Genomic DNA, 25,154 nt, shown 5'->3' with positions numbered 1-25,154 from the left:
TGAAAGGTCTGACACCAAGGCATTAAGTAAATGATTTGGCACCTCTGTGGTATCAGGAGCTCTCCAAGTGTCATGTATTTCTGTGTCAGGCTTTCTCTGTGCCCCAGCAGCTGTAATGGATTTTCCATAGCCTTGTTCCATCTGTACAGTGGGGTGACCACCAGGGTGGCTAGGCCAGGGTCTCCCTCCTCCCCCAAGTGTGCTCCTGCCCCTAGGGAAGAAGTAAACAGTAGATAATGTCAGGTCAGCTGCCTTCTCCATGGCTGCACAACATGCAGCCCTAGTACCAGGATTATCATGTAGGGACTGAAATCTGCTGCTGTCGCAGTTGGTTCAAGCAATTCAAGCTTACTGTGATTTTAAAGTCAGAATTATTTCCTTGACTGAAATGAGAGCCTTCCGAAATCCTGAATGATAGTGGAAAACCTCTTTTTCTGTTGGTGCTTTGGGAAGCTCTGGAGTTAATATTGTAAGCTGTAATTGCTGTTGTTGCCGATGGGGAACTTCCCCATGAGCAAACACAGCAAAATCAGTGAGACGCAGAAAATGGAGGTGTCCTGAGACTGGTGGCTTTCTCCAGTTCAGTTTTTGTCTGCCATGTCTTTTGTATGTGTTCTTTGCATTGAGGGTTGTTTATTGCTAGAGGTGGCTGTGCATTATTGCTTGAATCCTGCCCATTTTGACCTCTCCTGGTATTTGCGGAATAGTTGCATTGGGGATTATTTACATCAGACTTGGTGACTGCATTTTGCCTTTTGTGTGGTTTTAGCTAATTATATGAATAGCTGGTCATACCGAGTCTGCAGGAACATTGGATTCATATCTGCAGGCTGTCTGTGTTTCCTGGATTTGCCAGAACGTGAGAAGAGCCCGTTCACACATTTGTCACGGCGTAGTGATGAGGATATGGTAGAGCTCAGAGAGAGCTGTAGTGCTTACAAAAGGTGGGGGTTTCCTTGCTGAGTCTTGTGCTGAAGGACAAACCTTGGGTCAGGGCTTGCTCTGGCATGGGACTGCAGTTGGACACAGCAGAAGATACAGTCCTCAGCATACATGCATTGGCTGAAGTGTAGGTGGCATGTGCAGGGCATAGGAATGTGCCATCAGCCCCCTGGTGCTCAGGCTGTTTGCATATACCTTGCATCTCCTGAGGCATGGGCAGCTTGTGCCTGCCCAGTGGCTCTCTGGTGCAGGTGCTGGAGTTCTAGACATCCAGCAACTCAGGCAGAGCAGCAACAGTCATCATCAGCAATCACCAAAAGCTGTATTTTATGAGCACACAGATGTGCTGCAAAAAGCCGAATTCCTCTTTTTATTGTTTTTTTACTTGAGAACACTTCACAGATGGAAAAGGAAGTCCTAATTGGGAAAATCTAGAGATGAGTGTCCCTACCTGCTCCAGTAGGATGTATGAGTGTCTGATAGATGAAGTATTGCACTGGTGTGTTGCTGAACTTCTGCAACAAGACTGATTGCAACTTGTTTCCCCATATCATATCCTTTCAATCACAGAATCACAGAATGGTTTGAGTGGGAAGGACCCTTAGAGGCCATCTAGTTCCAGCCCCCCACTATGGGCCGGAACACCTTCAACTACTCATGGTATTCAACTAGATATTCAGCTAGACCTTTTCTGTTTTGTGTATGCTTCTGAGTAGTCTGCCTCAGGTGGTCGCAGGTATGTTTCTCTGCACTCCAGCTCTTCTGTCATGACAAGAGTGCACTCATGCCATTGCACTCCCCCCATAATGCTGGAGCAACTTTTCTTGAGCTTGGAGTCAGTTTCAGAGCCTTGGCCTTTGCTGTCTCCATTTTCTTCATGGGACAGTGCCTCCACAGCTTCTTCATTGTTTTTGTGGTTTCTTGCTTCTGGGGCAGTGACTGTCCACATGATGGTGCCCATGACTTCAGTGACAGGAGGAGCAGTTGGTCTTCTGAAAGCAGCCAATGTCTTTTCTTCAGATGACTATAAGATGTGAGTGTGGAGCTTGTCAATGTTTTATCTCATCTGAGATTCTGCTAAGAGATATTTGTAGTCAACATATGCCTATGATAATTCCTGTAAGGTTTTAGCTCTAGCTGGAAACTGATTTTCCTTTGCTGCTGCAGACATATTACAGGTGGAGGTTAGAAATCAAAGATAATTGGCTGAGATGTCTTATGTTGAAAGGAAATCCAGTTAAAATCTCCTATCAGCTGGGGACTGATCTGGCTGGTTTGAGCATGGCAAAAGAGATGTCTACAGTGGAGGTCAGGGTATTGAAATTCTGTCAGGTACTAACACCAGTGAAATGTGATGGTTTTCTGATCACATGGGCACTCCGTCTTCATAAAACTGCTTCCCTGTAGCTCTGTTACAGAGTGGTGGCTGCAATGAAACATTTTTAGCCTGCATCAGCTGCTCTCTGATTTTCTTTGGTCACAGGCTGAGTAGAGATACGCATCCACCATCAGCACTTTATTTGTTTAGAAACTTCCTGCAGCCCTGTCGTTGTGGTTCTCTGACATCTTGCAAAATGGTAGAGAGCTGGGGAAAAGATGTCCCTCATAGGACTTACAATCATATAATCACAGAATGGTTTGGTTTGGAAGGGACCTTTAAAGGCCATCTAGTCTGACCCCCCAGCCATGGGCAGAGACACCTTCCACTAGACCAGGACTTCAGAGATGATGATTAGCAGAGCAGGACAAGGTCTATAGGATGTTGCTCTTGTCGAACGATGGCATCACAGGCTAATTCTTTCAGATGCTTTACATGAGTGCCATCACCTTTTAGTCAAAAAAATATGAAGAAAGCAAACTTACAGTGAGGAAACATCTGTAAGAACAGCTTTGATTGAGTGCTGGCCGTCTCACAAAACGGAGCCTCATTTCCCCTTGTTGCTGCAGTAACTGCTGGGGTGCTGGGTCTTGCCTGATGAGCTGTCACATAGCTCTGCTGGAGCGGGCACTGGTTTCACTCCCACACTGCTGCACCTAATGGCCAGGATACATATCCTGTTCTTGCATTTCAGTGCATCATGAGAGAGAGAAGGAACAACCCTGAGGGAGAAGCTGTGAGCAGTCGATGCACAAGTGTGCACATCAAAGGCTTCATGGTGGCTGGGCATTTCATGGGAAGACACCGGAATGTTTTATATTGCCTAAACATGCTTCAGCCTTCCCCCTTATAGTTCTGAACAATTATTGTTGAACTTTGAGGTCAAGGTACTCCTTCTGTTTTCACTTTCCTTGCAATGCAATTTTCTGCAGCTGCTATCCCTGGGACATTTTCCTGTCCAACTAATCTTTGGAAGGTCTCAAAATGAGCGGTTTTAAGGCTTGTTGGACTGCAGCTGCCAGACTGCCCTGAATACAATTCCTTTAAGTTAGACAGATTTGGTGGTGGAGGCTTTTTAAAAAACTCAGGCCTTTCAGAAATGGTGCTGGTTTGTCAGCAATCTGATAACAGAGCTCAGAGTGACTGAAGGCAAGCAGATGGTCCAATATCTTGCATATTGCCTTGAAACCCTTCAGTAATACATTCTGTCTGGAGGTCAGAGCCTATGGTGTGAGGAGCACATTCCTGATCCCTTTACTCTACCTTTTCTTGGCTGGAGGTGAAGGGAAGCCCTCAAACCCACTGGCAAGTCATCTCACAGAGACCATGTTTGCTATGTGCTGTGGCTGGAGAGAGCTCGGAACCTCCTGCTGTGCCAACTGGGCTCCTCTGCATTTCCTTCCATCCACCTGTAATGGATTTTACATCTGAGAGGTTATTTTTGGTGGTACAATTCTTATCTGTCCCAAATGGGACATTTTGCCTCTTGTTACAATTCACAGAGATAGACGGGGCTGCTGGTTTCATGCTGTGCAGCATCGACACATCATGCCCTTGTAAACATTGCTGTCAGCAGTGGCAATTCCATCTCTATTGTCCCAATAAAATTTCATGCTTGACAGTGCCTGACTTTTTTTGTCTGTAAGTCAACTAATAAGAAACAGTCATGTAGCAGTCTTTTTCTTCTCTGATTCCTTGGGTTGCAGTTGCTTCCTTGAGAATGAGCACCTAGCCATTCTCTCCCCATTCTCACACTGATTTTCTCCCAGGCAGGAGGACACAGGAGCTGGAATTTCTGGAAGAGGGAGGTTTTGTGGTAGAGCAGAACCTTTTTCTGCCTAGTGCCAGTCAGGGGACAAAGAACAGTCCCCATCCATTATGGCCTTGGATGGCAATGGGGAGAGTAGCCAAGGACTGTTACGAGTGCTCAGAGATGGGAGGAACATAATTATAGGCATGCCTGAATCCAAGGAAGATTATTTTGGAACAGTTTAGGTGTGTGTCTTTGAGTTTTAAATTTGTGTAACTGTTCAGTTTACCTATTCTCCCTGTCTTTCACCTATATGTTACTTGTTGCAGTGGCATTTGGTGCCTGATGGTTTGACCACAACAGCACCTTACAGGGTCAGTTTACTTTAAAGAAGGATGTCAGGATGTAGCGATGCTGGAATCTCTCATGGTTCCTCATAAAGTGTCTGGTGTATCAAATCTGGGTAAACCTCTGGAACCTCTTGGTCTTGTTTCTGACTGCTGAGTCAGGTTTCCAGATCCTTGTCACAGCTGAAGCAAATTCCCAAGAATGCTTTCTTCTAGGATGTCATGGATGAAAATGGAGCTGTTGACTTGATGATTTGAGTCTGGAGTGTGATATTGGTGCTACCTCACCACTGAGAGAAGTGGAAAATTTGGCAGTGGAGTATCCACGTGTAGTTTTCCTGGCTACCACTGGGGCAGAAGGTCTGGCCACCAAGGGCAAGTTCTTGCCAAGCTTTTCAAGAGCTCATATTCTCTGTCCTGCCCCTCTCTGGGCAGACCCAGAGGGAAGCTGGCATAGTGCAGGTGCTGGCCTTAGCATATAGCCACCATGAAGAGTGGACGTCTCAGACAGCAGAGAAAGTGATGATCTCCAGCCAAGCCAGCCTCACCCAGCGGAAGCTGTTGGCATTGTCCTCACTTCAGGACTGATAAATCTTCCCGTGCAAGCTGTGAGCTTCGGCATCATTTTGCACCACGAGCCATGACCTGCTGTGTACTTGTTTGTCACCTTGGAGATGAAAACAAGTCAAAATCATTAATCTCTACTCTGTCCTATGACTTGCTCAGCCAGGAGGGTTTCCTCACTCCTGATATTTAAAAGAAAAGTAATGGTGCTACTTGAATTTGCTTCCTGACACCCATGCTGAGTTTGTAACCTGGTCACATCTAACCAGTCACCACAAAATTGATTCTGGAGCCTTCAGTTTAGAAACCTGCAAGGTACATCCCAGGCAATCATGCTATCTCCATCAGGAACTGAATGAACCAGTCAATAATCAACATTGCCAAGGGTGAAGAGGTCTTTTCTAGTACCCTTGATTTTTTTCCTTATGGACATCTCTACAATAGCTATTTGGATGGACAGATGGAATATTGATGGTCACTATGCATGTATATACATGCGGTGTATATACATATTATGTGAAGAGACAGTTATAGGTGTGTATGTGCACACTGGTGCATTCCTCATAGCTTGCTCTCTTGCTCTCTAACTGCATTGTTCAAATACATGGGCACAGGCTTTTACACCTTGCTAAACCTTTACAGTTTCTGTCCAAAACCTTGTTGTGAAGATAATTGCCAACTCTGTGACAATCACCCTGGTACCTGGTGGGCCCAGAATAAACTCACCTGCATTTTTCTAAATTGCCAAATAATTTTTGGATTCATTACAGACAGTTGTAACAGGTAGGACTTGGCCGATAAGAGATTACACTATGTTCAGTGCTTGGCTGGATGAAGGTGCACATGTGGCAATGTGTTTGCTCTCATACTCCACCCCTGTGTGTCCCTTTCTCTGCACCCATTCATGGGCCCGGTGTGTGTCTGCACCACTGGGGAGCAATGGAGGTAAAGGCATAAAGGCTGCCTCTGCATCTAGAGAGGTTGTAGCTGATTTTTCTTGGACATGTGCCCTCTGGTTTTTTTCCTTGGTGAACCCATGCACTGTGTGGGAAGTCAGAGGCAGCGTGGGCAGGGCTGGAGGGGTTTAATCACTACTGTGCTGCTGGGTCAGGTGTGGTTGCAACTGAGGGTTCTTCATTGGTGGTTAGCATTCACCTTTTCCTCCTGATTGCATTTCAACTCTGCTTTACCTTCTTGGTCCATCCCCTCCTTTCCCCCCCCCCGCCCCCCGCCTCCCAATTCTTACTGCTGCTGTCAGTCTCTGGCTGCCAGAGACGTTTGATTTGATCACTGATGCTCACCTCAAGCCCTCCAGCCCCATTAGTGTAATGTAGTCCCATTCCCTTTCTCTCTCCCTGTAGGCATGGGCAGAGGTGCTTGAGGATATTGTGATGGAGTATGTGTTTTGTGTTGTGATGGAGTATGTATTGTGAAGTGTGATGCTTTGGGGTCTTGTGGCAGAGGTCTCCGCTGGTTCTGGAAGGCCGCAGCAGTGACAGGGTGATGTCTAACACATTGCTTTGGTGTAGGTGCCAGCAGGTACCATGTCTTGGTTAGACTTTCCCCAGGTCAGAGGAGACCAAGTGCTGCTTGGGTGGTGGATGTGCACAGGTACAGTCCCCATCCCCATTACAAGGTAAGGAGAGCTCACCTGCAGCCACTGGATAGGCTCACCACGTGTCAAAGCCCACTTGTGCACCTGTTTGTCATGGGAACAGTTTACAATCTCTGGCAGCTCTGGCCACCCTCTCACCTTCTGAGACACAACTGTCAGGGGGCAGCAGCCTGGCCTAACAAGGGTCTCTGCCAGTGGGACAAGCAGAAATCTGCATCATCAAGACAATGAGCATCTTGGGACAGGAGATGGCTGTGGCAGGAAGAAATGGGGTGGACACACTCTGTGAGATCTGAAACCCATTCATCTGGTGGTACTGGCAGCTGTTAAAAACAGATCACAAATGGCAATACCAGATACAATTGCATTGAGATGGCAGAGGTCCTGAGGAGTCCTGATGGGCTGGCGATAGTCAGTTGAAACAAATTGCCCACTGCTGTGATACCTCAGCTCCCAATAACAGAGGGCAAATGGCCTTCCAGGGGGAGATATAGATTTTCCTTTGAGATATGGAAAGAGAAATAAACTAAATTATGTTTGAACATAGGGTTCTCCCTCCCTCTCTCTCTCTCTCTAAGAAAAAGAAGGGGAGAGAGACGAAAGAAAGAAGGGAAATGAGGGGAAAGAGAAAGACACATAAAATAAGCTTCAGCAGGCATTTGCAATTTAATTGATATTTGGCGGCAGGAAGCCAATCAGTATAAGTAAATTGACGTTATAAGATAAAAATAATCGCCTAATGGGATGCCTTCCCCCACGGCTGCGGCAGGCCAAATAAATATGGTATCGCGTGTCAAAGCAGCGTGGCGGCCGTTCCTGGGCACAGCCGCTGGCGGGGCTCAGCGCGGGCTGCGGATCATTTTTATGGCATCTGTCTCTGCTCCCTGAGAGCAGGCAATGAGGGGTTGCACATTGATTGCTGCTCCAGCCAACAGCAGCTGAGGGAAAGGCTGTAATTAATGGCTTTATTTGCTGGAGCACTGCTGAGAACAATTGAGTGTGTTATGGTAACAACTGGTGCCCACATTCCAGTGGCACAAGAAAGTGTTGGAGCTGGTGGGTAGCCCCTCAGCGCAGGGTGCCTTCCTGACAGTCGTGTACAGGGCATGACAGCAGATGGGATTTGACAGTACTTGAGGGGCTTGGCTCATGCATGTGGGCATCTGGGGAATGATGCCAGGTGTAAGGTGGCAGCAGTGTGCTCCCAGTTAATCCCAGTAACAGAGCACACCCTCAGTCATTGCCTGCCATAATACCTTCATGGAGAGGAACACTGGCTTGGATGATGATCCCCTCAGTTCCTGCTGGGGGAGTTAACAGCCTCCCCCTCCAAGCCCCTGGCCACTCCCATGTGCAGCAGTAGCAGAGTTACATGTTACAAGTTTTCTTTTTTTCTTTTTCTTTCTTTCTAAAATAAGGGTCTCTTTCAAAGATTTTACCTAAAAGTACAGTGGTGCAATCCAGTCATTTTTGTGAACCCTGAGTGGTTTGGTCTTCCCAGCTCTGCCTTTGGCTGGAGTGTGGGGAAGCGGACGTGGTCCTGCATGGTTCCGTGAAGAACCCATGGCTACATCTAAATGTTTATGTATACACATGTGTATGTATGTAAGGAAGAAACATTTCAGGCAGCGTGCATCCTGAGTGTGTTTCCTTTCTTTCTAAAGGGAATAAAGTCAAAAAGAGACATGGGGAAGTGAAACCATGAAAAATTATAATGAACCTCTCCTAAAGATTCCATAAACCTCTTTAAAGGAAAAGTTTTTGTCTTTTACATAAATAAAAGAAGTACCTGGTGGGGGAGGAGAGACTGGTACCCACCCAGGCTTGGTTAGTCATGAGGAGTGATGGCTTATTTACATTTAAATACTTTTAAATGTAGATGAAAGATAGATAGACAGATAGATAGATAGATAGATAGATAATAGGACAAGGGGTGATGTCTTCAGACTCACAGAGGGCAGGGTTAGATGGGATGCTGGGAAGGAATTCTTCCCTGTGAGGGTGGTGAGGCCCTGGCACAGGGTGCCCCATCCCTGAAAGTGTTCATGGTCAGGTTGATTGGGGCTTGGAGCAACCTGGTCTAGTGGAAGGTGGAATGAGATGAGCTTTAAGGTCCCTTCCAACCCAAACCAGTCTGGGATTCTGTGACAGGATGAGAGGAAATAGCCTTCAGCTGCACCAGGGGAGGTTTAGATTGGATATTAGGAAAAAATTCTTTACTGAAATGGGTGTCAAATGTTGAAACAGGCTATCCAGAACACTAGTGCAGTCTCCATGCATAGTCTTTACAATATGTGAGGACATGATGCTTAAGAACATGGATTAGTGGTGGTCTTGGCAGAGCTGGGTAAATGGCTGGTCTTGACAATCTTAGAAGACTTTTTCAATGTAATTGAATTTGTGATTCCATGATTCCATATAAACTGATTAATTTCTATTTAAACACTGAAATTATTTTGAACTGGAAAACTAAAATAAACTTCATTTTAAAGTCTCAGGATGGGGTCTCTCAACATGTTCAGTATTTTCTCCAGTAGGGCTTTGTGTCACACAGTTCTTCAGAAATGATTTCTGCTTGCGAACAAGATTCAGTTTCAGTCTATAAGTGTTTTTCTGTAGAAGAAAAAGTCTTGAAAATTTTCCCATCATTGCAGCTTTGCAGTGTAGTCAGAGCCACATCCCTGCCCTTGGCTTCTGTGGCATAAAGCAAACACAGAGAGGCAAAACTGTGTCTGCCATGCCAGGAATTCACTCTCAGACCACCATCACTGAGTCATGGAAACAACTGGTTTGTAACATCTGGCTGTTGGGAACAAAGAGGAAATATTGGATACAGTGGTCTTCCAAAATTATTTGCCAAGATCTAGCCATCTCTCTCTCCCCCCCCACCCCCCAATATATATTGATATACATAAAATTAAGTAAGTAAAATATATATGTATGTGTATATATATTTAATTATTATTCTTTGCCTGGAGCAGTTATCTCATTCGATGGAATGGAGATAAGTGACATTAGAAAAACTGGCACAAACATGAGGTCAGCCTCACCTGCTGGTGTGGTGAGGATGTTGCCAGAGTCTTTGTCTCAACTGAAGCTGCAGGAACAGGCTCTCCAGCTCAAGAGACCTTTGCAAGAATTTCTGTGATGCGTCCCAAAAAGTGATCCCCTCAACCTCTCACTAAATGAAAGCAGGTTTTGAAATAACACAAATACATGCAGGGAGATTCACCCACAGGCGCTTAATAAGGGCTTCTGTGTGATAAGCACAGCGTCAGGGGAGTTGTACTGTAGATTGCTAAATTTAGTGCAGAATAAATAATTAATGTTTAGATGACACTAATCAATTACAGCAATTAGAAAAGAGCTACACTGTTTTTCCTTAAAAGTAAAATCTTGGCTGTTTTATTTTGTTCAGTCTCCAGTATGTCAGAATATTTACAGCAGAACCATAAAATACAAGCATATACAGAGGCACAACATTTTTTTGGGTCACCATCTACCTTTTCCATATAGAATCCTAGAACACCAGGCTGGAAGGGACCTCAAGCACAGTCTGGTCCAACTTTTATTGGCAAAAGCACAGCCTAGACAAGACAGCCCAACACGCTGCCCAGCCAAATTCTAGAAGTGCCCAACATTGAGGAATCCAACTCTTCCCTGCAGAGGTTATTCCAGGGGCTGCTTGTTCTCACTGCGAATAATTTTTGCTGTGTGTCCAACTGGAATCTCCCCAGGACTCACTTGTACCCATTACCCCATATCTTTTCCAAATGACTCCTTGTAAAAAGGGAGTCTCCATTTTTCTTGTAGCCACACTTTTAATAGTGCAACATTCCACACTTTTAGTAGTGGAACATGACAAAAGAAGGACAAGACCTTCTTTTCTTAAGGCTGAACAAACTCAGATCACTTAGCCTTTGCTTGTATGGCAGCTACCCAGCCCTTGGATTATCTTTCTGGCCCTTCTCTGGACCCTCTCCAGCCTGTCCACATCTGTTTGGTGTAGTGGAGTCCAAAACTGAGCACAACATTCCAGATACTGAGTAGAGTGGGGCAATGACTTTTCTATCTCTGTTGGCAATGCCTTTGCTGATGCAGCCTAGCATCCTGCTGGGCCACAGCAGCACACTGGTCATTCTCAATGAGTTTGGTGTCCACCAGCACCCTCATGGTCCTGTCAACAGACCTGCTCCCCAGCCTGGTTGATCCCAACCTGTGATGCACTCCTGGATTGTGTTTTCCCAAGTGCCAGACTTTGCATTCGTCTTTGCTGAATTTCAGAAGGTTACTGTGAGATCACTTTTCATTCCTATCAGTTTCTCCAGGAGGAGGTGGTGGGAAACCAAGTCAAAAACCTCAAAGACATTCAGAGAGATAGTGTCCACTGCTCATCTCACCAAATTTTGCTCTGCACACCCCATTCATTCACAGGATCTCCTATGCCAGCAGACAAGATCTCCCAAATTGCAGTGGTGAGATCTGGGGTGGTGACAGCAGCACCATACCCTCCCTCCTGGAGCTGGGTGCTGGGGCTGGAGGATGCCAGAGGCTACCCAGGCACAGGGTGGGTGCAGCTGTGGGGACCTCCCATCAGCGCCAATCTCTTGGGCACTGGTGGTAACCTCCCTGACTTTGGGAGCTGCCCGCCCATACCACAGGTAGCAAGCTGCATCATGGTGGCTCGGGCACACTCCAGCTTATGGTCACTGTGGCAGAGCATGTCTGTTTTCAAGTAGACAGGAAGTGCAGCCAAAGGACAGATGTGGCTCCTAGGTATAAGAAGTACACAGAAATTTTTGAAGTGTTAAAACCACATTACGCAGCTGTGGAGGATATTTAAAACATAATTTCTCTCAACTAATGCATGCAGATAAAATATATAAAAATATCATTAAATTTGCACTTTGTGTTACTTGTAAAAATCTGTAGCTGCATATTACATTTTAAAATGGTGTTTTATTCCTGTGTATTGCATTATGACTGTAAGCCATTATGCTGACTTAATCTCTGACAGTAGTTCCTTCTTTGTGTCAACAGTTGCAGGCTTGAGACCACTATTTCTGATTTTGTAAAATTAGGCGATATGTAATTTATGCACGAGAAAAGTCTGCAGGTGTAAGAACTCCTTATTAGAGCTCTTTGTGGACAATTGCATGGGAAATGTAGGCGGACACCTTCCATTTGTGAGACAATGCAGAGCACCACTACTGGTAGAGCAAGCTTCATCCTCCACAGGTTTTTCTCTCCTTTGCTTTTAGTAAAACCAGCTTCATCATATCTTGGTGGTACTGCTTGAATGCTTTGCTAGGAGTTTCCATTTTAGGAGGAGTAGCATTGCTGTTTGGGAGTCCTCTGCATTTCTTAGGAGCTTTGCCTTGCTTGAAGGCTTCCTCCCTTAGGCAAAGCTTGCTGGGATGCAGCAGAGCTCTTGGTCCCGAGCTGGCCACTGTTTGCGCAGACCCCATTCGGCTGCCTATCCTACCACCACTTTTCCTTTGGCTGTCAAATTTCTGTCTCCTAGTATTTTTCAGAGCTCTCTGAAATCCTCTCCCGCTTGTTTGTAACCAGAGGCCATTGTAGCATTTCCAAACCTACACAGAACACAATTTCACCTGCAACCTGCATTAGTCTCTCACCCAAGCATACATAGAAATTAGTTTTTTTAAAAGAAGTGATGAAAAGATATGCTATGATATGGTATGGAAATAGGTATAAAGTTTGTTAAAATTTGCTTCAATAAGCTTTTAACAATCATTTTAAAATGCCTTTTGAGCTGGGAGTACATGATATAAAGTGCATGTCTCTGAAGCTGAACACAGCTTACAGAAATGGATTAGGAAGAGAATCAGTTTCGCACAATCATTTTTTAAGAAAGTTGTCATGACATTTAGTATATAATCACTGTAGTTACTGCTCACCTTAGTTGCTACAGAAATCACAGAAACACAAGCATATTTCCACATTACACTGCAGCTGGCCAAGGGGTCCCATGAACCTGGAGGCTTTTCCAGGTGCCCACAGTCTCCTGTGGCCCAGTAGCCACGGTGGGATGCATGTTCCCATTCTCTGCTGGCCAGGCTTGGGGCATCCTCTCTGTTCTACTCAGCCTCTACCTTTCAGCCTTCATCTCTGCACTTCTAAATTCCCCACCATGAAGGGGGATATCACTGACATAATTTTTGCTGTTTTTTAAACATAAAACTGTGGCAGAAGAGCAGTCATAGAACTTCCAGTGGTTTCATCAATCCCTCCAGCCACTGTTCTCAGGTAGACTCTGCCACATGGCGGGGCTGGTGCCCATGAACATCACTGTCGTTCCTTGAGAATGCTGCATGGAGGCTGAACTGACAGCTGCCAGGCTAGGGATGGTCAGGACACCGGCCCATGCTGCTCCACAGATTGCCGTCTACTGTGTTCCTGGACCCCGACTGGGGTGGGCACATCTGCAGAGACACCTGTGCTGGGGTCCTAGAGCACAGCAGGGGACAGTTCAACCGACTCCCCTCCACCACCACAGCCCTCGCTGGAGCTGCTGGGCAGCAAAACAAGTCCAGGCCTGCTGTCAGATGCTCTGACCTGTGGGAAGTCCCCCAGCCAAAGGGCAGTGTTTGTCCCAGGTGCAGACTGTGCAGGGTGCAGGGCTGTGTCCTGTGTGTGCAAGGCTTGGGGCATGAGCAAAGTCCATCCTGATGGAAGCCTGGGCAGGTGCACAAGCAGTCCAGCTCCACTCAGTGGCACTATTTGCACAAATGTTTGCTCAGATGTATAGGCTGTCAGATTTACAAGCATTAGGGCTGCTGAGGTGTGAGGTCCCACCATATCTTTGTTGAATGTGGGATGGCAGAGACGGCAGATTTTTCCTAGGAGATATATAAAAACATTTCCATATACGGCTACTCTGGGATTAAAATAACTGGAGGAGGAGGACAGCTGTAATCTCATGGGAAATCTCTTCACTAAATAGACTTGCTTTGTTGGTGAGTCTCATAACCACCCTCATTGTGCAGATTTGCAGCAATGCTGTGGGATGGCATTTCGAGGGTGTACTGGCACAACTCCAGTTCATACATCTTGTGGGTATACAGCCTGACTCCAGGTTGTACATGAGGGAGGACCTCCAGCTGCCCTACAGAAAAGAAACAAATATTCTCATGGTGGAGAAGAGCTCCATCACTTGTCAGTGAAGGACCAGAGGTGTCTGGTTGGTGATAAATGTGCTAATCGCTGTGCTGCTGAGCATTTCAGGAAGAGCAGCACTGACAGGCCAATGACAGAGCTCAGCTCCTTTTGTCTTGCTTCTTCCATTCCCCAGACCCAGTGCAAATCTAGTGCTGGATGTACAGGCACTGGCCAGACATGCTCTGCAGATGGGTGCTGCTGGAAGGAGTGTAGTGTGGTGAGGGCTCACCTCAGGGAGCTAGGGAGATGCAGCCTGGTCTGCAAGACTATGCATGCGGTGAAGGCAGCTTAGGAAGAGCCAGGGACCTCCCAGTTACTGCTGGCTGGAGTAAGGGCAGCTGGAACCAAGGTGGCAGCAGAATCCAAATGGCCCTTGATGCCAGCAGTGCAGCGGACTCTGCAGGAGAAAAAGGCAGGAGGGAGGCCAGGCTAGTGGCAAATGGGATGCACTCAGGCTGGCTATGCATTTAAATGGCAGATGAAACATCACTGAAGACCCCTCGCCATTCAGTGCTAGCCACAGGCATGGTGAACCCTGGCCAGCCTTGCACTTCTGGGGTGTGCAAGTTGCTGGCAGCATCTGGCTGGGACTGTTCTGGGGACAGTCTGCCTATGTACTGGTACTGTGCACTGCTTTTGCCGCATACAAGGGCTGGATCTAGATGGCCGCCAAACTGGCACTGTCTCTGCTTGTCCAAGCACTAAACAGAGGGCAGGAGGCTGAGGCCATTCAGAGTCCTCATGTCCTCACAACCATCCTGAGAGCAAAGTTGGTAGAATGCCTGTAAAAACAGAATGTGAAGGTGAGAGTATTCACCATTGCTCCCCTGAGTTTTCCTGAGCTTGAAGGCAGGAAAATGCACTGCTGTTGGCAGATGTGGGTCTCTGTGTCACCAGAAGGAGCTGAGCTGGTCCAAGTATATCTAACAGGTCAAGGCTTGAAATGAAGAAGCAATAAGCCACTGAAATGGTACTATCACCGAAACATGATTGATCAATTGAATTCTATCAGAGACAGTGGGCAGTGAGATTAACTCAGGCCTGATGGGTTCAATGAGTTAAAGCATGATGTTCATTTCAGCTTCATTTCACCAGTCTTTGCTTGTGAAATTGGTCAATCAATAGAGGTTGAAGATCATATATATATATATTGGTGACCATCTTATAGGGAATATAATCTAGCGTAGTCAGCTCCTGACTCTGGCTGCCTTCAGTGGGTAATGGAGACAGAGCAGACACTCTATCAGTGCCAACGAAATGGCCTGATATCTTCTCCAAATGAAAAGTATTTTTGGATCTCTGATGATTTATCATTTTTTCCCCTTCTTTCTCACTTTGATCTGCGATAAAACTCATACCCATCTTTGTGAAATATAGTGATTTCTCTTGAAAACATTTGCACGGCGATCAGCTACACACACTTCAAAGTAGAAAGATCCTTTTCAGTGATATCATCCTTCAAAAAAAAGTAATAGCAGGGCTTAGAAAATTTGAATAGTGTAAATACAAAGATCTCTCTCCACATATGTGGTCCTGAAGCTAATACTTTGCTGGGAAGAGTATTCTGAGGCAGCTGTCTGCCAAATGTATATAATCCTGAGAAGGTGGTACAACAATTCAGCTTACCTTACATTTTAAACAAAACCTTTCATGTGGTAATTAAACAGAGTCTTTATCTTCTCTGGACTAATTTACATGCATGCTACAAGAAAACAAATCACCTTTTTGCCTCCTGGTAATATTTCATTTGCTTCATAATGTTTTAAATGTGGTGAATAACATCCTCCCTAATTAGCCTGCATTTCCCTATAAGGTGGAGTAATTAGGTATGATAACAGGTAATGAAGTTGGACAGTACAAATTAGAGGCACAAATCATGTCCTTTATGAATGTAGGCTGTTCATGGCACTAGCTATGTATTTCCTTGATTCACCCTGTAAAAGCATGTTGCTCAAAAAAAGAAAACAAACAACCTGAAAATCTGAAACCAGAAGATTCCTTTTATCTTCAGTAAGGCACCGCATCAGATGAATCTACCATGAAGGTGCACACTTCATGGCACACCTTGATTATTAATAGTACTGGAAATATTAGTCCAGCTGGATTTGTGTTTGGCACCTGTTTCTCAGCTGTTGTCATCTTGCTGAGACTCTCAAGGGGAACTGCACCAGGGCAAGGTCTATACACTGTAACACAGTATTTAAATAGAATCATAGGATCATAAAAGAGTTCATGTTGGAATGGACCTTTAAGACCACCTTGTTCCATACCCTGCCATGGGCAGGGACACCTTCCACTATCCCAGGCTGCTCCAAGCCCCATCCAGCCTGGTCTTGGACACTTGCAGGGATGGGGCAGCCACAGCTTCTCTGGGCACCCTGTGCCAGGGCCTTACCACCCTCTGAGGGAACAATTCCTTCCTAACATCTAATCTAAATCTCTCTTCTTTCAGTTTAAAACTGTTCCCCCTTGGCCTATCACTATCTGAAATTGTGCTGGTGTTCTTACCAGTTTAAAAAGGGTGGAACTGAGCCTTTTCTATATTTCAGTGCTTTTTACCGGTATTTCTGTATTTTGCCTTGTTGTCATACTAAGTTTTAGGGCTTTCAAATATGCTTTAGTGTTTTGTGAAGATAGGGTCTTTTGTTCTTCTTATTTTGGTCTGTAGTCTTAGAAACAGTATTTTAAATCAAGCGAGTTGTATGGTGAGTATTGCTAAAGTTCTGGTTTACTTGTATTTAGCAATTTCAAATATTCTCCTGCTGTTTCAGAAAGCATGTCATGGATGAGTATCTAACCATAGAAGTGCACTAGAAAAATGAGATCTCAATTTATCAAATTCTTTAAACTGATCTTGCTGTTTGCTTAGGTCCTCAGAAAATAACTTACTCTTAATAAACAAAGATGTGTTAGTCGCAGTGTCCAAGGACAGGTCAGACAGGGCTTTAAGCAACCTGAATTGTGGAAGGTGTCTGTGCACATGGCAGCTGATTGGAACTTGATGGTGTGTAAGATCCCTTCCAACCCAAACCATGCAGTGATTCCATATTTTCTGGATGACATCCACATCACTTATTGCAGTCTTTTGTCATCAAGACTGTGCGTGGTATCTCTTCTCAGAGGTGGATCTCTTCTGTGCCTAACTCTTCCCAGACTTTTTTTAGGTTGTTCAGACTTTGGCTAGCCACAGAAAATCTTTGCTTGTGTTTGATACCATTATTACATCCAAGGCAGGCCAGTTCCTTTAGCAGCATGTCTGGCTTTTGTTATGAAACCACAGGTCAGTTTTCTGGGCAAGGTGTGAACAGAATGTGTCCATACATTCTCTCTCAGAGTGAGAAAGGATTACATTTTCCCTGCCAAGTGAATGACCGTCAGTGAGTTTGGAACCAGGGAGGATGTTGCTCAGACACGTCCCCAACATGACATGATTTCCAGCTGCAGGTTGCCGGTGGGATTGCTCTCCAAATTATGTGCACCTATGGGAAACTGAGTCAGTGTTCTGAGCTGGGTGGGATGCCTGGGGGGGACTTGAGTCACATGGTAGGGTGGCTGTTCAAGCAGGCGTGGTGTGTGCTGGAGCCCCAGTGCTGGAGGAGCAGCATGTGGAGGCTCTCCCTGCGGCATTGTGACGGGCCTCAAAGCATTACATCTCAGTGCATTTCGTAAGAGGTAGTTCAGGAAATTGTGGGCTAAGGGCATCATCTTATCCCACATGCACATTCTGCTAGAGATAGGGGAAGGAACGTTTGCTTGGAAAGAATGTCATCTTTTGTACTAAGGAGAGTGTTACATCTGTGCTCTTCACTAGAATTTCTGGAAAGATGCCATTGAATTGGGAACTAATTGTTTTGCAGAATAGGTAGGTATACATGCAGTGCTATCGTCAATAAAACATGTGGATGAAACCCTACGTGGATGCACTGATTATATGAAAAATGTTTTTACCACTCCCTGGAGCCTGTTTATAATTAAAATTGTTTCAAACCTTCCAACAGTATTTTATTTATCAAGGATATTCTAATTAAACAATGTATAATGTTAATGGTATTATTTATATAATGTCTAACAGCCAAACACATCCTGAAGACCTTCACAAACTCCTGTGTCATATGCAGCATACAGGAAGTCCTTTATTTCTACAGCAGAACCCAGAAGTTACTGGCAATTAATCTGAATTTGGGAGACACAGTGCAAAAGTACAAGCTATTCCTTTGTTCACAGGATCTGGAGAGCAGGTGATAATGAGAGTGAGGGAGGCTTGGGTGCTTCCTTTTGTGCAGTGACAGCCTTCTCAGGGGTCCCAGTCCTGTCTGACTCCTGTCGAGGTCCCTCCCTAGCACAAATGCTGCATGCATTATTCCTCATCCCAGGACAGCCTGACTGCACTGGAAAGTGTGTCTTGGAGACTGATCCCATCTCACGTCCTCAGGACAGCATGTGGAGATGTTGGCAAACAGGGATGTACAAATGGTGTGAGTTGGCAGCCCATTCTGCCTGGCAGCATATGTTGCACTTCCAGCAACATATCAAATACTGACCTTGAGACCAAAACCCCCCAGAGCCCCACTACCGTCTCCACATGATTTCATACTTCTCTTGCAGAGAGAAATACCCTCCTCTTCCTTGTGCTTTGGTGGCAGTGTGTTAGGGTCATCCCCTGCCTCATTGCCCATTGGAGGAAGGGCAGCTGGGATAGATGTATGGATGTGGTGGCACAGGCACATGGTGGTGCCTTTATTCCTGGACTTCACACTCCCGTATCTGGGGTGGGAGACCACTCCCAGCACTATGCTGCCCCAGCGCCTGTCCCTGGCTGAGGCTGCTGTCCCAGGCTTTCCTTTCACCGGCCTCCTCTTCTCCAAGATGTTCACTCCCAAAAATCTGGAGCTGCACTATATAATAAAAGTGCCACTGGTGAAAGGTGGGACTGCTGCTCCATTTTCAAACACAAGGGGATCTCATTATACTTCCGATCTCTGGGTGCGCAAACAGTGCACAGCCTGTACTGGCATCACCAAGAACAGTTTTCAGGACATACCTGTCTTGTATCATTTCACTCCCCTTTATCCCAAAACTGCATAAAGCTTTAACTTTGATGCCAAATTGTGAGTAACAGTTTAACCTGAAATTTAAAGCCAGCATTTCCATGCTCTAGAGACAGGGTCTCCCTGGCCCTGTGGTACCATGCAGCTACCAACCAGAATTTTAATTCTATAAGACATGGTTGACTAAACCCAGCACTGGGTCTATTAGATATTATTTGATTTAGAATGGTAAAAAAAAAAAAATAAAGAAAACCAAACAATTTAAAGGGACACTGCTTTCTTGTATCCCTCTGCACCTTTTCACACTTAGACATACTATTTAGACCACAGGTTCAGGTTTTTGTTTCCTTTCCTGTGTGGAATAAACTGATCCTTGCACTTTACAAAAGCCAACATCATCTACCATTGATAAAATTGCATTACTTTCTCTAAGAAGGGTAAATATAAAGTTGTTGTCACTGAAATTGCTGATGTCAAATCGAGAAGGAAGTTTCCAGCATTTACTGCTAACATCAAATGTCTGTTCAGTATAAGGAGAGTTCTGCTTAAATTCAGTGTTAGAAGCTGAGGTTGAAACAGGTATTTCCCTGTGTTGGTCCCCTGGTCTGAGAACTCTGCCTTAAAGAAGCCCAGCTTTCTGCATAGACAGCATTTTCTGCAAAATCCATCTATGCTGAAGGATGATCTCAAATCAACAGTTCTTTGTGAAAAATCTTGTCCACCAAGCATCACTCATGTTACTGATGGCCAGCACGTGCTTGTGGACAGCACTGATGTCTACAGAAATGAGCCGTTTTTGTACAGAGCACCTCTATACTTGCCATCAAAAAACTTGATGCAGAATCTGCCAGAGGAGGCCTAAGCGATGTTATTCCTCTGCAGACTTCTTGGACTGTAAGCAACTGCAGCACTCATGGAAATCTTGCTATTAAGGATGCAGTTGATTTCTGCTCCTCAGAACTATTCTGGCAGCTAGATTCTATTTTTAAAACATTTCCTCCCTCTGTCTAGTTCGATGTTGCCATCTGGAGAAGAAATCTGATATTTACTGTTGTTCTTGGAGTTCCACCTCCTGGAGTCCCAGGAATACTGCAGATCTCAGTTTTCAGTGCATAAAAGACATATTTCCAGCGCTGACAGCTGAAGGAAAAGTAGGAAACCACTGTGAATCTGCAAGAAGCAAATTGAAACAAGTCCCTGTATTACTAGAGTCTTTTCAGACTGCCAATCACACATTTTTCAAACTTGTCTCATGGCTTTTCAGCTATGGGCAGTCACTTATGACTCCTTCTAAAAATCTCTGCCAAAGGGGAGAAGGAGGAAAATGTGCTTTGGAGCCCAGGCTTGCATGCTGCCAGTAAGCTGGAGAAATACAAAGTGAGTTGGATGGTCAGGACTGCATCTTGGACCGGGCCTTGCTGAGGGTGTGGTAGTGGTAACTCAGCCCAGGGATTCTTCACCTTAGTACAACGTAAGCTGTGCTACTTCTTTGGGGTTGCCTGGCCAGTGCTGCAGATAGTGCTTCATAGGGAGTCTGTGTTTCCCGACACAGGCATGCCAGAGCTCAGAGCTCAGAGCTCAGCATGGGATGGAGTTGAGCAGGACTTGCAGGTAGCACAGGAAGGGGACAGAGTGTGTGGGTGGTGACTGGACAAAGCGTTCTGCTGGAGTTGACCCAAGTTGACTGTGACTGTCATCATCAGGCCATCTACTTATCTTCTGTGTTCTCCTGTATACAGACCATGAACTAGACAGGTTCCCAGGTGGCACAGTAGAAGTGATGCAGGCAAAAATGTGACCATTATCCTGTGTCCTGCCTTTAAATTATGGGTGAAGTTGTTAACGGGTTAAAGGTTGTCTGCAATGCAAGACTGTTCAGTGTGTTTTCCAGCAAATTGTAACGTCTCAAGAAGTCTTCATGGCTTCACCATACTGGTACCTACATCTATTCAAGGGATAAAATGAGACACTGTGCTTTAGGTCACATCATTGAGATGACTACTTATTTTTCCTCTTCTCTCTCCTCTTTGAAAGGTATTCAGGAATCTCCAGTACCAAATGGCCATTCTCTCCCAAGCAGAGATTTTCTTCGGAAACAGATGCGAGGAGACCTTTTCACCCAGCAGCAGCTAGAAGTGTTGGATCGTGTCTTTGAGAGGCAACATTATTCTGACATTTTCACAACAACTGAGCCGATCAAACCAGAGCAGGTACTATTGCAAATATTTAATGTTTTCCTGATCCGCTTCCCACTGGCAGAGATCTGTTTGGTTGACATCACCAAAGGCTTTTCAGAGTTTCAGTAGACAAATATGGAGAATGAGGTGTCTTGTCAAGCTTCAGCCAAGTTCATGTTAGTCATTACAGCCTATTAAAAAATCAAGGAAAACACTCATTGTGCAAACATTAGCCAAGTGTTTGGGTATGAAATTACACCTGATCTGGACCAGTTGCATCAAATGAGTATTTAAAAAGTACCACAGCGTCTGATGTTTTTATTAGATCAAAAGGAGGCAGTGCAGGTAATAAGGAGAGCACTTGCAAAACCCAATGCCTACTTTTGGTTCACAATGAGCATGATTGTAGATACAAATCAAATTTTGTATCCAGAAATGTCTTATTGGACATGTAACATGTGGCCATTTGCTGAGAGAAACACCTGATTAGTATGTGAAGGTAAATTAATTGCACCTATGGATCTACAGTGCGTTTGAGGAGGACTTGGCACTAATATTTTGGAAAAATTCCATTTTTTGCAGGCACAGTATAGAAGCACATGAAAAAAATGATGAGCTATGTCTCTCTGTGTTCTTCTTCTTGGGTGGCAGTATTTAATTTAGCTGCTGAGAAGGAGGTAGAAATTAATATATTGCTGTCAGCACTGATATTGGTCTAGCTTGCTACTTAATGATGTATTCAGCCATTAATCTTCCATGTCCTTAATATCAGGCATGCTTTTTAGCAAGGTGGATGGACTCCTAACACTGATTCCCCTTGGAGGAATTTATACATTTGAGGGCCATTGGAGATTCTCTCATGGCAGCCTACTATCATTGTGGCTTCAGTTAAGGAATGTGCATACTTTGTAAAATTACTTACTTATGCTGAAAATCCTATGGTACAGTAGGAATTCCTCATGCCTTTAAGCTAATCTCTTGTTTGCTACTTCATTTATAGAGGCATTTGCTTTACACCATCTTCTACTGTTTTTGTGTTTTCCCTGATTTGTATGTGCTGAGAAAATCTGCAGATCTGTACTCGAGGTGGAAAGAGATGGGAAGTCACACCATCAGTGTCTCTGGAAGGTGAAGTGGCCTTCACATACCACTAGATGGTGGTTATCCCATCCAAACTCGGGTGATGCTGGAGAGGGCAGGCACTGCGCTCAAGGCCACGAGAAGCCTTTTCAGCATTGGTCACCTAGGAGTTGTGTCTTGTTAGATCTGTCCCTGCAAAAGCTTTACAGGCCAAAATAGTCACTACAAAGGGACCAGTGATGGGAGGGGACTTTTTATTTGGTTTTGTGCTCTGGATCCTCTTAGTCATGGTCAGCTGTAGCTCATGGGAGACAGTCCAGCAGTGAGTGAACGTCTATCCAGACATAAATTTTTACTGGTTTTATAGAAAGAATGGGAGATTTGAATTTGGGTATTGCTCAAGTGTTATCCCAATTATCAAGTATGGGATATTTTGCTCTTGACGGAGCAAGGATCTCCCAGGGCCACATAAGGAGTTGTGACTAGAATGGCTCTGAGCAGCCAGATTATTACAACTGGGGATATGCTGCTATTAATTTGATGAAGAGGATACTCCTTGCATGCTCTGGGAAGTCACATGCTGAGAAATGTGGCATTATGAGGTTCGAAAGGTATTTTACAGAACCATGTTGCCTGGCATTTTTACATGTAATTACAAAAGAAACTTGTAGCTGTTTGTTTTCATATAGCTTGAAGCATGGTCTTTACTTTTGGAAGGACCATGGTTAAGGGCTTGCAGCTGTTTGGGGTCGGCTTCTGCTTTTTGATGGTATGTGAAGGGTAACTTTCAACATGACCAGATGTGATCCGTATGACTTGTGGTTCACAAAGACGCTGTATGAACCCCAGCCCTTGTAGAAACAGTCTTGTCTCACCTCCTTGGTGAGTCAAGCAAAGCTGTCATGATGCTTAACCAAAGTGGAGAAGCTGTCTGCATCAATTAGTAAGGCCAAAGAAATCAATGAGGAATCAAATATTGAGGATATTAATGACATGCCTTGGAAAACCAGAGTTGTCAATGTAGTAAAGCAAGATCTGCCTGTGACATTTGGCTGCCCAAAGTGCTGCTGGACCCCAAAGTGGTGCCTTAAGAGCTAAGTCAGTAGTGGATGTATGGAGCTTTAAGCTCTTTCTGTAGAGGACAATATGGGAAAGATACTCCTCCCCATAGAGACAGGATGTGGGAAGAAGAGTGGTATGACCTGCTGACCCACTGTTTACCCATTTTATTAGAAATTTGATCCAGTAGCAGCCACCTGGAACATCATTAATTTTGCTTCAGCACAAAAACTTGTTGATGTCCTAGTACTATTTACCTGAGGAGGGCTCCAGGTATTTTATTGCAATAATTGTTACTCTATAGGCATTTTTCTATAGATCCTTTTTCCTTCCTGTTTTGTGGCCCCTCTCTAAGTCTTCCTCCTCACTTGTGTGCTGGGGGCAGACCCTTGGCAACGGTGAGGGGGAAAGAAGTCCCTTCTGCACAGCACAATATTTGCAGCCTCATCATGCTTCATTCCCAGATGCTGTCCAAAGTCCTTCTGATGCATTTTCTGCACAAAATTTGTTCTTACCTTTATGTGCCCATTGCCCTTCATGTAGGTAGAGGGGCTGATGGTCTGTGTGGGAGTGATTGCTCCTGTGTTACCCTTTGCTTTGCGTACTTCAATCCATTTCTTTCAGTTTCCCACCTTTATGTTTCCCTCAGTAAACCTGTATAAAATGGAGGCTCTTGAGTGATTTATCACCTTACAACATGGGTAGAGCATGATACTAATTGTGTGTTCAATTCCTTACTTAAAGAGTTGGAGTCAGTGATCCTTGTGGGTCCCTTCCAACTCAGAATATTCAGTGAATCTGCAAATCTATGCTGTGCTGTTGACAAGAATCACTAACTTTCACATCTGCTGTAAATGGTGGCATCTATGGAGAGACTGATGAGGAAGGGATACTTGTATTTGGGGAAGGGATCATACTGTGTTGAGAGAGAAGGCAACCACTGGACAGTGACAGGGAAATAAAGCATCAGACAGGCCTTTGAGAGAAACAGTGATGATTGAGTGTGCTGGGTGACACAGGGATCCCACTGTGTCCTCTTACCATTAAAGACTGTCAGATGTTGTGCATCAAGGGGAAGAAGTAAGGCATCAGCTGTTACCTGCCTCATTTTGCAGGCTAATGTGCAGTGGTGCAGCTGGGCATGTGTACATGTGTGCTCCACAGCATGGATGTGCTTCCTGCATGTGTGGAGCATGAAAAACATCCAATGGCAGAGGAAGTCCAGCAGCTGGGAGCTCGGGGCTGAGGGTCATCTGTGCAAATAGCATTGAGTCCTTTCATGTCTATATGTTGTAGGGAGGAACCATGACATAAAGCCAGTACTCCAGAAGCTCTCTGGCCCACCTCCCCCTGACAGAGCCCTGCTATTCTGTTAAGAGAATTCATAAGAATAATATGTAGTGGCCTTACATAATTCACAATTCTCTCATGTTTATGCCCTTTTGTGCTTATTTTCTGCAAACAGCCCATGACTGATTTTCACTGGCTGCAAATGTTCATGGAAAACTGATTTCACTTATTTCTGGGCACAGGTATGGAAATGCACATAAGTGGTATGTTTGCAATGTCAGTGTTGCATTGCCACTCTGTACATGGCTGCTGTGTACCAGCTCTGTGTGTCTCTTCCATCAGCAAGGACAACGCCTGCAACTTGAATACCATGTAATTCTCAGACCTTGGGAAAGGAAAGCCTTCAGAGCAGCTTCCATTCTCTCTGTGCTCTGTGTGTATGTGGAAGGGTCCTGCTGCTACCCCGTGTGTTGGCTCTGCAGTGAAGGCCCCCTGCCCACAGGGAAGGCTGTTGATGTTGCCAACACCCCAGATTCCCTTGGAAGAAACCAAACTGACACAAGGAGTGGCTTTTACCTGCCTGCCTGCCCTGGAGTTGTTGTGCACCTATACTTGTGGCAGACCAACATACTTCAGCCTGGCCTCTGCCGCAGGCAACCCCCATTGTTCATGGTCACTGCAGTGACAATGCTGAATTTATCCAGAACTTGCACTCATCCTGT

The 25,154-nt window shown here is 45.1% G+C and overlaps 1 protein-coding gene across 5 annotated transcripts in view; it reads left to right on the top strand.

Moving 5' to 3' along the window:
* PAX5 (paired box 5) overlaps window positions 1–25,154 on the top strand; it is a 137,747-nt gene that overhangs the window by 30,684 nt on the left and 81,909 nt on the right. For all 5 annotated transcript variants that reach the window (XM_032096910.1, XM_032096907.1, XM_032096908.1 and 2 more), the window contains exon 6: window positions 20,861–21,036. In XM_032096910.1, coding sequence (XP_031952801.1) covers window positions 20,861–21,036 — 176 coding nt within the window. The remainder of the gene's footprint in view (window positions 1–20,860; window positions 21,037–25,154) is intronic.

Source organism: Corvus moneduloides, chromosome Z (assembly GCF_009650955.1).
Source record: "Corvus moneduloides isolate bCorMon1 chromosome Z, bCorMon1.pri, whole genome shotgun sequence".
In the NCBI taxonomy this organism is placed as follows: Eukaryota; Metazoa; Chordata; class Aves; order Passeriformes; family Corvidae; genus Corvus; species Corvus moneduloides.
This window is presented reverse-complemented; position numbering and strand designations above follow the sequence as displayed.